General features: G+C 34.0%; 1 protein-coding gene across 1 annotated transcript; it reads left to right on the top strand.

The window, feature by feature from the left end:
• The first annotated feature begins 3,478 nt into the window (after positions 1-3,478).
• On the top strand, positions 3,479-8,472 carry LOC105173955 (uncharacterized). The gene is made up of 4 exons (XM_011095890.3): positions 3,479-4,384; positions 5,701-5,856; positions 5,969-6,652; positions 7,144-8,472. Exons 1-4 carry the CDS (start codon positions 4,028-4,030, stop codon positions 8,203-8,205), a joined length of 2,259 nt encoding a protein of 752 aa, XP_011094192.1. The 5' UTR covers positions 3,479-4,027; the 3' UTR covers positions 8,206-8,472.
• The last annotated feature ends 3,076 nt before the right edge of the window (positions 8,473-11,548 follow it).

The following is an 11,548-nucleotide window of genomic DNA, read 5'->3' as shown; positions in this document are numbered from 1 at the left end:
AAATGGGGAAATAAACATTTTTAGTTAGGTTCATGTTACTTTTGGTCCTATTCAATACAGGATCAGCATTTTTAGTTTCATAACTTAAAAAAATTTAACATTTTTTTTCCTAATGCACCTTTTTATTTATCATTTAACGATGTTGGTCACTTGTACGTAACCATTACGTATTTTTTATTGGAGGAAAAATTGGTCTTTTTCCAATAGTAGCATTTGAACGTTTTATTTAGCATATTTGATTCACTTATGACAGACATGATTTTTCTTGTATTGCTTTTACTTGGTTTCAACTTATGAAAATATGAGAACGATATAAGATTCAATTTTTATGCTAGAATAAAGAAATCGCTATGTTTTTTGTCCTAATTTTCTTCAAAATTTATTTTTTTCCCTCAAAATTATTTATATTTTTTCCCAAAAAATGGTTCCAGGTTGAATAACAAATCAATTTTATTTCTCCAACCACAAATACTTAACAATCATATGTTAAGCACGTGCCTTACACAGTTAAATTGTAGACAAAAAAACTGGATGAGAATTAAAAGTATTAGTTTTTATAAGTTATAGAACTAAAAATATTAATCCCGCAACGAATGAAACCAAAAGTGGAATGAATCTAACTTATGGGATCAAAAATATTATTTCCCCAGACAAAATTACACGAGATGTATTTTACTTTGAGAAGAAAAAAATGCCTCAGGCCCGATTTCAAACTGTAAGTGGGCTTTACACTTAGGCTTCAGTGGGCCTATATAAAATTGGACAAATTGATCCAATATTTAATAATATTCATATTTTACCAACCAAAGTTTTAATAAATATTCAGCAGTCGAGCACACTCGATACTAATATCTTCCGACGTGTGGGATTAAAAATGCAATTTTTCCTATTATAATAGGTCACTTGAACATGTTTGATAATTTCATGTTACAAAGTAGTTCAAATTCTTAAAATTATATTTTAAACTATGTTTAATTAATTTATAATTGATATCAATCCACTTAATATTTGCCATTTAAATTTAATTTACCAAATTTACCAGACACTTCACTTGGAAAGAACTGTTCGAACAAAAAGTACTGCAGGAGGCAAAGTATTTCCGTTTGCTTTATGGGGAGTTTACAGTTGTAAAAATACAACTTTTTTGAGGACCAAAGTGCGATTTATCTTTTTTTCCTCAATGAGTTTAATTCTAATTCCTTTTTCTTTTTAAACATAACTAAATAATTACATCAATATTTTATTAAATTAATACATCGGATTAATTAATATAATTGAAAACAATGAAATAAACAACAACTCAGATAAAATAAAAGGAAAAAATACAAGCAATCCCCTTTGCGAAATATCGTAAATGAGCAAATTACTCCCTTATGAAAAAACAAATAGCAATTTACCTCCTTATATTTTTTAAAATACAACTATAATTTTTACACATGGGGGTAATGTGCTCATTTTCAATATCACAGGAGGATAAATTGCTATTCACCCTAAAATAAAATAAGTACCAATACGTCTGGTAGGGCACGAACCCATGGCCTTGAAATTGATGTTCTGTCGAAAATAATGATTTTTAGATATTAATTCAACTATAATAAAAATAGTGTCATGATATTGCATAGTAACCAATTATTAATATTCACAGCTCAAAATGACTGTTGTAACAAATACAAATGATTATTATTTAATGCAATCATTAATACAAATTATGACTTTTATATATGTTGGTATATAAATAAATTTAATGATTACGGCAGTTCTCAGCTTTTCCCCACCTACTAATTTTAATAATAAATCGTAACCATTAATTCTTTTGGAATAATTTTAATCATTCATTTTTTTTGGAATTTTTAAAATAATACAAAATTGAGAAAACTCTACACATTTAGTCATATTCTTTACTGGATTTTCAAAATAATTTAAAAATTGAGAAATTTTAACACATTTCAGTCCCATAAATTCTGTAAAATAAAATTTTCATAAAATAGAAGATTAAAAATATGGATGTTATCGTATGGAACTAAAAATACAATTTTACTTGGGAAGAGTCGACCGATTCCGGAAAAACAATTCTTTTCCTCACATTAGAAGGCTCTAAATTAAAAGCACTGAAACTGCCAAGCTGTAAAGACCACTTTGCACTCCCCATGGACGAAGCAAATTCAGAATCCAAACGTGTGTTTGTGTCTTTTTGAACTCGTGCATGCCCTTATCCCAACTTCTACAAATTTAATTATCGTACATCTCGAATTTATTATTTTCGTACATATGAAAAAAAAAAAAAAAAACCCACTAGCGGAGTGGGGTGCGGAGATAGGTTGTCTGTTGTTTTATTATTATTTTAATTTAATTATTGATCAACACCGTGATACCTGTAATTTACATTATTCAAATTATAAATATCATCTGATTAAGTTTTCAAGGACAAGTCGTCATTGAGAAAAATTCTTGGTATTTATTGAATAGTCTTTCAGTTTTAACATATATCATTATAAAATATTAAATAATAAATTCTGATGAATAGATTATCTCATTTTTGATATCATATGGTGAAATATTATTGACATTTCACATTATGGGTAGCATAAATTTTTGCAATAAGTATTTATTTATTTTATTTTTTGAGAAAAAGGGTAATTGATTGAATATGCAACTGAAAATCAAGAGAATGTGAATGAGAAAAGAAGACTCATAATTAGCAATGGGCCCCCACAAAATTACACAAATCCCTCAACCAACCTAATCTCCATTTCCCTTTCCTCAACCATCAAATCATAAAATTAAGTGAACTTTTTGTTTTTCTTTTTCCCAAAAAAATAAATAATCGAACATACCTTAATCAACAATTAAATAATAATCTCATCGCATAATCGAATTAAATATTTAATACTCTATGCATATTTTAAATATTTTATGCTAATAATAATTAAAAATTATAATTATTATGAGTCCGTAGTTATTATTAATCAATTCAATTTAAAGATTCTTATATATAAATTTTAAATTATTTTGTATATTAGCCCCTAGGATTATTTTACTCAATATATAAGTATAATTTTTCGACTCCCTCAAACTTTCGTTTCTGAATCTGTCTTTATCGGCTGTCAATATCATTTGGTTCTAGAGCAAATTTTACTCATTTAAGGGTTGTAATCCATTTCAAGATTGAGAAGTGTTTTGTAAGAAAAGATAATTATTATTAATGTAATAGCACTTGAGGATTAAGACAATGTGAAAGAAAAAAAAAGTCAAGATTTTGGAAATCCCAGGACCAACCTGATCTAAATTGCCCTTTGCTTGACTTTGAAATTGTAAATTAAGTCAGCTTTCTGCTTTTTCTTTTATAAATAATAATTCATGCAATTATTATAATAATTTATTATTAATATATAGTAAGCTAATGTAAGGAATTGTGAGAATCTAACGCGGTTTTGAATAGCAGCAAACGCAATAAAAGCTGAGTCCAAACACTGCTCTAAGTATTCTAACCCTCTTCTTGTTCGTCCCGTGTTGTCTCTATGAGTGTGTGTATACGTTTCTCTATCTAGAGTTTGTGTGTTTCATCTCTCTCTCTCTCTCTCTATATATATATATATTGTGTATGTAAGGGTGTGTGTGTTGCGATTGTAATTGTTATTATTATTATATGTGTTGGAAAGTTGGGAAAAATAACGGCATATTCTCCGCTCTATCTTTTTTCCTTTCTCTCTCAGTCACTTTTTAGTTATTTCCGGAGAGAAGTCCTGGAAACAGCGTATTGATGATAGTCTTGAATTTCATCCACATTCGGGAGGAATTTGGAGAAAACCCATGTAGTTTTTGTTGTGTTCACGGATCTTCATCGTTTCTGTAATTCTGTCTCGTTTCTCTCTCTCTCTCTCTCTCTTTCAGACACGCGATAGCTGGAATTCATCATGATTTCTTGAACCCACCCACCCAGATTTTAAGGGGAAAAGGAGGAATCTTTCATGCAAAATTTTCCCATTTCTTGATTTTTTTTTCATCAGTTACTTGAGTGAATAGCACGATGGTGGTGAAAATGATGAAGTGGAGGCCATGGCCGCCTCTGATTTCGAAGAAGTATGAAGTGAAACTCACGGTGCTGAGGCTTGAGGGTGGTGACTGGGTGGATGAGGTTGCGGAAAAGGATAACGGTGGTCTCGCGGTGGAGATCAGGTGGAAGGGTCCCAAGATTTCGCTGGGGACATTCAGGAGGACTGTGAAAAGGAACTGTACTAGGGAGGAGAATTTGAGGAGGATTGATGATAGGCCAAACGGCGGCGTTTTGGTGGAGTGGGATGAAGAGTTTCATAGCGTCTGTAGCCTTTCTGGCTACAAGGAAAATGTTTTTCATCCTTGGGAGATCAACTTCTCTCTTTTGCATGTGAGTTGGTTTCTCTGAGTTTATTATTGACTCAAGATCTAAAATTTGTGAATGTATTTCACATATTTGTTTTAATTATTTGTTTATGTTGTTTCACTTGCATAATTTGATCAATTCTTTACTGTGTTTCTGTTTTTCCCTTGACTTTTGTGTTTGATGTGAGAAATTGATGCTCATATAAAAGGGAAAAGTTAATAAGAAACCGGTATGTGATTAATTGCAGTAACATTTATATAATTTCCTATCTAGGTCTAGGTTTCTTTACTGATTTTATTTCTAGTACAATGTATTTGTTGCATTACTCTTCCTTGGGTTCTTGTGAGGATACCGTCTTTTTTTAGGGATTGATGTTATTTCCGGGACATGTTTAATGTGTTAGCAAACTGTGACTCTACTTGCAAATCTTCTCGTCTAATATTTATTATGATTGAGAAAGAGGAGAAATACCAGTTTGATGCTGATAGCCTCCAACAGAATCCACTGTTATAGGTCTTAATTAATGAAACCTTTCTGAAAAGTGTTCTGTGCTGAGCGGAAGCTACGGTAATTGTTTCTCTTTTTCACTAAGGGATTTAGCATTTGTGGTCCTTAAACACTGATTGGATCACTGTAATGGTTTTCAATGGTTACCTATTAACTGAAATATTGTGGGACTTGCTGTGCACTTATGAATATCTTTTGTGGATAGTATGAATTTTTGGGTATATCTAAGGGTCCAGATATCGTGTGATGCTTATACATTCATGATTAAATTGAGATGATAGTCTTTGAATGGATTTATATCATGCTGGATGCTCTTTTCCATCTATATTTAAGGGCCAAACATTTGTTAGTTCCTGTCTCATATGGAACTCAGTTGCCTTCTGGTTGTTTCTCATGTTTGTTTTATTTAATTTTGAGCCATTAACTTGGTTTTATCATTTACTGAAAAAGAATTATATAAAACCTAACATGCGAAGATTAGGTTGACAGTCTTCCGTCAGGAACATAATATATTTAATGATATACGTGTCTTTTTGTGGAAATCAGCGCCGCTTGAATTATATTTTGTAGTATCCACAGTGTTTGGACGTTGGCCACGTGTTATGTGGGTTAATAATTGTTAACTAAAATTAGATACTGATAACATCAGATAGAGCTGTTAACTTCATATACTGCTTTTTTCTGCAAGTAAAGTCTATCATATTGCATTATTGATGATGTGGCGCCTGCTGCAATTTCCTTGATAGGGTTTTGGCAAGTCATTAATATTCAGCTTTGCTGGTTTAAAATAAACTTCTACTTTAAGTTCTTATAACTGAATTTTTTTTCCCCAGGGTTTGAATCAGGGCGCAAAGAATAAGATTTCCGTTGTTGGTTTGGCAGCCCTCAACCTTGCTGAATATGCTTCCAAGACGGAGGAACAAGTGATGGAAATCAAACTTCCTTTAATGCTTTCTGGCATTGTGGCTGAGCGTCATCTGTCACTCTATGTAAGTAACTTCTACCTTGGCATATACTGACCACAACTGCCGATAACTTCTCATGTACCCAGTCATTTCCTTACTGCCCACAATAATAATGACTAATCTTCATATACTACAGGTATCTCTTGGCTTGCTGGAACTTAGAGGTGCACAACCACTAGAGGTGGTGCAAAGTCCAGTAATGCCTCTTCCGTCCCCTTCAGCATCTGGAGATACTTCTGTAGAGAAAGATGAGGTATCTGCACTTAAAGCTGGTCTGAGGAAGGTAAAAATATTTACTGAGTATGTATCAACTCGAAGATCTAAGAAAGCTTGTCGTGAAGAGGAGGGTAGCGAGGGCAGGTATTCTTCCAAGAGTGAGGAGGATGAATATACTTACCCCTTTGATTCGGAGTCACCTGATGAGTTTGAGGAAGGAGAATCTGATGAAGGCAAGGAGGACTCTGCTGTTAGGAAGTCATTTAGCTATGGGACATTGGCGTATGCTAATTATGCAGGTGTGTCGTGTTATTCCAGTTCTAGTATCAATAATGAGGATGAAGATTGGATTTATTACAGCAACCGCCCTACATCAGATGCCGGCTGCTCTCATGTAGATGACCCAATTTCTACAATTCCTGAACAGCAGTTGATACATAATTCTAAGCGTAGTATTCTGCCTTGGAGGAAGAGGAAGCTGAGTTTCAGATCTCCTAAAGCTAAAGGAGAGCCCTTACTTAAAAAGGGTTATGGTGAAGAAGGTGGAGATGACATAGATTTTGACCGCAGACAGCTGAGCTCCGATGAATCTCTCTCTTCTGGGGTAAGAATTCTTATGCTTTTTTCTTCCTTGCAAAACAAGGAAAGGTGTAAAGTTAAAGGCACAATCTTGGCTGCTTGTTCATGATTATGAAAATATGAAGTCTGAATTAACTTTCATTGATTAATGGTTTTAAAGCCTTCTTATGTACTTTCTTGTTTCTTCCAGTGGGATGATAATTAGATCTCATAAGGAAATATTTGCTAATATTAAGATGATATGATTCTCATGCCACACAAAATTCCTGAAATATGTGTATCTGCTTGTGTGCGCACTTGTGTATACTGCTATCTGGAGAAAAATATTGTGGCTTATTAATAATGACCCTTATATGTTGTTGCTGGCTTTAAATTGAGAAGATTTAATATCCACTTCACTTGTTTGATGCAATATTTCTCATTGGTAGTCTGGGTATAGAATGCAAATTTGTTGTTCTATTGCTTATATTAAATTTTCTTCTGACTTTTAAGCAACGTAATGCATCTATGCTGCAGCAACTTAAAGATGAGGATTCAAATGCAAATCGATCATCAGTTTCTGAGTTTGGTGAAGATAATTTTGCTGTGGGAACCTGGGAGCAGAAAGAAATAACAAGCCGTGATGGACATATGAAGATTCAGGCACAGGTCTTTTTTGCATCCATTGATCAGAGAAGCGAGCAGGCTGCTGGTGAAAGTGCTTGTACAGCCCTTGTCGCCGTTATTGCTGATTGGTTGCAGAATAACCACAATCTCATGCCCGTAAAGTCACAGTTTGATAGTTTGATCAGAGATGGCTCCTTGGAATGGAGAAATCTTTGTGAGCATGATATTTACCGGGAGCGCTTTCCTGATAAGCATTTTGATCTAGAGACTGTCCTCCAAGCTAAAGTTCGTGATCTTTGTGTAGTTCCTGAGAAATCGTTTATCGGATTTTTCCATCCAGATGTTATGGAAGGTGAAAATTTTGATTTCTTGCATGGAGCCATGTCCTTTGACAATATTTGGGATGAGATTAGTCGTTCAGAGAGTTCCAACGGTGAAGCCCCTGTTTTCATCGTCAGTTGGAATGATCACTTTTTCATCCTCAAGGTTGAAGCAGATGCTTACTACATTATCGACACATTGGGGGAACGACTACATGAAGGATGCAATCAGGCTTACATACTGAAATTTGACATCAACACAACTATCTATAACCTTCCGAGCACTAGCCAATCATCAGAAGAAAAATCTGTAGGCGAGCAGCACACTTTTTCTGAAGACTCCAAAGACGGGATCGTGGTGACACACCCCGAAGATTCAACAAAGAAAGAAAAGGAAGAAGAAGTTGTTGTTTGTCGAGGTAAAGAATCGTGCAAAGAGTACATAAAGAATTTCTTGGCTGCAATTCCAATTAGAGAGCTGCAGGCAGATATCAAGAAAGGTCTGACAATGTCAACCCCTCTTCATCACCGGCTACAGATAGAGTTTCACTACACACAACTACAAGAACCTGCACCTGCATCTTGTCCCCCAATAGCAGTAACATCCACAGCACAAGCAGTTGATGTTGCAATATCCGAGGTTGCTGCCTAAAGACTTAACCTAGGAACTGGTAACTGTATATTTGAGTAGTGTGATTATACCTAACTTTTATTTTCCTTAGACATGGTAGTTGTGGGGTGAACGGGCTGGCTAAATATCAATCCCGTTTCATCTTCTAAGTTGTTGTCTTTGCTTTTGTGATATAACCTTTTACAGCGATAGTATGTCAATCAATGCACCAATGCCCTCTAACAACGTTAACTTGGTGCTACTTATTTTATATAACCTATTGTTGCCAGCATTGGGTGCTACCCATCACATTGGTGTTTATAGTTCCTAATCACTATATTTGTGGCTACATGTTGAGTCACCTTCTATTCTGCAATTATTGAATCTACAAGTGAACGTCATGCGCGATGGTTATTAGTTTTCCCTTTGGGATACGTTTGGGTGAATTGGTGGTGCTTTCTTGAAAAGATGAAACGGTCACACTGGTCAGGCTGTCAATTCCTCAGTTTTCTACTTGAATATCACAAGTTGGAATCTGAAGTTGAGAGTTGGTGGCATTGTATGGGTGTGAATATTAATGATTTTTGGTTCATTTTTCTCAAGCACTAAGTTGAGGCTATATTAGCTATTAGATTCCTTTTCATGTGTATTCATTTCAGTTGCACCAACAACAGAATATATAATTGCTGTATTTGGCCTACCATCATTATGAAGTACTAAAGGGTGCTTATCTGTAAGTGTCTTGGAAGAACAACCTAAAAAGATGCTTCATTCTATGTCTTGAGAGCACTTAATTTATGCCCAACCAATTTGTGCATTTCCATCACTATCATCATTAGAATCTTGCAACGCCACCGAGTGTGAAAATATGTAATCAAGTGCAAGAATAAGTTTAAATCAAATCAACCATGACAACGACCCACGTCAGCATGTGAAGGGCCGGCCAGTAATTTCACTTCAAAAAGAGCTCTGGATAAGTCTTGATGATTGGTTCAACTTTCAAAAAGTGACCATTTCATTGGCTCAGGGAGACTAAGGTGTGGGACATGGTGCATAGTTCAACCACAGGGGACCAAAACCACCTGCTCTTTTCCACTTCCCTTTCTGGGTTTTAACGAAGTATGCTGATTTGACGGAACAATTGAAATAAAATAACATCAAAAAATTTCATTTATTTAAATGACCAAAATTAGACACGATTATATAGAAAAAAAAAATAGCTTATTTAATTACCAGCTATTACCCCTATTTAAATTTCCAACTAAAAGCTCATAAAGCATCCTCGTAGGTGGTATTGATGTTTAATTATTCTTGTTGACATGTTAAGATTGAAATCTTATAATTTTGTAATTGTGATTTCATATCATATAAATATGGGTCTTTGTCTCGTTTAAAGGGCAAAGCGCGATTTTAAATGTTGAATGTAGGATGAAAAGGAAGAACGAGAGCTGTCAGATCAAGGGCCCTGATGAAATTGGTGGCAAATTTAAAATCACAGGCGAAAACAACGTCGTTTTGATGCAATTAGGGTGCGAACACGAGATTAAAGAAATTGGGGATTTTGAACCAGCTGGTTTTTCTTCTTTTGGCCAAACAGTTGGCACGTGTACGGCTAGGATGCTTGAGCCGTTGTTATAGTGACTGCCGTCCTCATTTTTGAAACTCCAAACACAGAAGCAAAGCCACCAATCGTGAGCTGGAAGAAGGACACGCAACCCAGAGCCTGAGGAGATTTTTAATAGCAATTCAGCTTTAATTCCATTATGTTTTTGTCTTTTCGCTGCAAGTTTCTTGTAAATGTTCAAATGTTGTAAGGAAAGGGGGACATGAATTTAGTGAATTTTCTGTTTTCTCTCATCTCAGTCTTCTTCTTCCCTCTCCCATCTCCATTTCTGTTGTTGTTATAATTAGGGAAAACTATTATTTTAGTCCGCTAAGTATGCCTAATTTTAATTTTAGTCCGATAACTATGTCAATTTTTATTTAGGTCCATTAACTTACGAAATTGCTTACTTTTTGTCATCTGACAGATTTTCGGACAATTTTACCCCTATGAATGCATATGGCTAAAACTGCATTTCAAAAGTTGCATAGGGGTAAAATTGTCCAAAAATCTACCAGAGGACTAAAAGTAAGCAATTTCGTAAGTTACTGGACCTAAACAAAAATGGACATAGTTATCGAACTAAAATTAAAATTAAGCATACTTAGCGGACTAAAATAATAATTTTCCCTTATAATTATCCTGTAATTTTTACTTAGTTCATTACAATCTTGATTTTTCTTTTTCTTTTTTCTTTTTGGATAATACCCATTTGCAATTACTAATACACGGGAAAATTGCATATTCGATCCCATATGTTAGGATTTTTTTTTCCATTTAGTTTCAACGTTACGATTTCTCCATATTGTATTTCATAAGTTGAAATTTTTCTCAATGTTAGTCCTCATGTGCATTTTTCATTCAATAATTAACGAGAAATGCTAACGGCTTTCTTGATTTTTTGATAAAAAATACAGGTGAGGACTAAAATTGAAAAAATTTGAACTTATGAGATGTAATATGAAAATGACAAATTATAATTTACCATTATAATTATTAGTGGTAATAGTAGTAGTAGTACTGCCACTATCCGTGACCTTGGAGAAGCTAGACATTATTTATTCGAGATAATTATAATACAATTATAATTATGGCAATTCTTTATTTAGTAGCATAGGGACGGCCTAAGTCTACTCATTGTGGCGGCCCAATTGTTTAACATTGTCTGCCTAAAGACCAACACACACTTCTCAATTTATAAATATAATAACATGGTCGAAAACAAATACCATAAAAATATTATTATTAACGTTGTTATAAGTCATCAATTTCATCTACAGCTCCTCTCCAATTCAACTTCAGCCGACGCAGTCATCTTGGAGAAGAAAGAGAGTTTCCTTTTCTTCTTCCTTCTTCCTCTCCAAGGTGACTGTGGTCGATTGATTTCAAATTGCCAAGGTACAAACAATTTTTTGAGGTTGTTATAATTATGGATATATGTTGGTTGTTTGAAAAATTATAAATACGTATCCTGAAGTTACTAATATTCTAACAAATACTTCATTGTGGCAGCTCATTGTAGGAAGGTGTTTGTTAGAGTATTTATAATTTCAGGAGAGTATTTTGTAATTTTTCAAACAACAAGGAGCATTTCTAATTTCAAGAGGGAATTTATAATTTTTAAGACAACGAGAATGTATTTATAATTAAGGCAAACATCATGGGAATCTCTTAAAATTTACCTTTTTTGTTTTTAAATATTTTTTCAGCTTGCTATGTGTTGTGTATTTTGATGTTTGAAGTTCCATGATGTGTTTATATTGCAAGTTGTCCTCTTATTCA

This window comes from Sesamum indicum, linkage group LG11 (genome assembly GCF_026168435.1).
Source record: "Sesamum indicum cultivar Baizhima isolate 11 linkage group LG11, ASM2616843v1, whole genome shotgun sequence".
NCBI classification, from domain to species: Eukaryota; Viridiplantae; Streptophyta; class Magnoliopsida; order Lamiales; family Pedaliaceae; genus Sesamum; species Sesamum indicum.
This window is presented reverse-complemented; position numbering and strand designations above follow the sequence as displayed.

Excerpts from the sequence above, each read along its gene's own strand:
- LOC105173955 (XM_011095890.3), top strand. The coding sequence starts at position 4,028 with ATGGTGGTGAAAATGATGAAGTGGAGGCCATGGCCGCCTCTGATTTCG. Across the intron at positions 4,385-5,700 it reads TCAACTTCTCTCTTTTGCAT|GGTTTGAATCAGGGCGCAAA; the intron begins GTGAGTTGGTTT and ends TTTTTTCCCCAG. Across the intron at positions 5,857-5,968 it reads AGCGTCATCTGTCACTCTAT|GTATCTCTTGGCTTGCTGGA; the intron begins GTAAGTAACTTC and ends CATATACTACAG.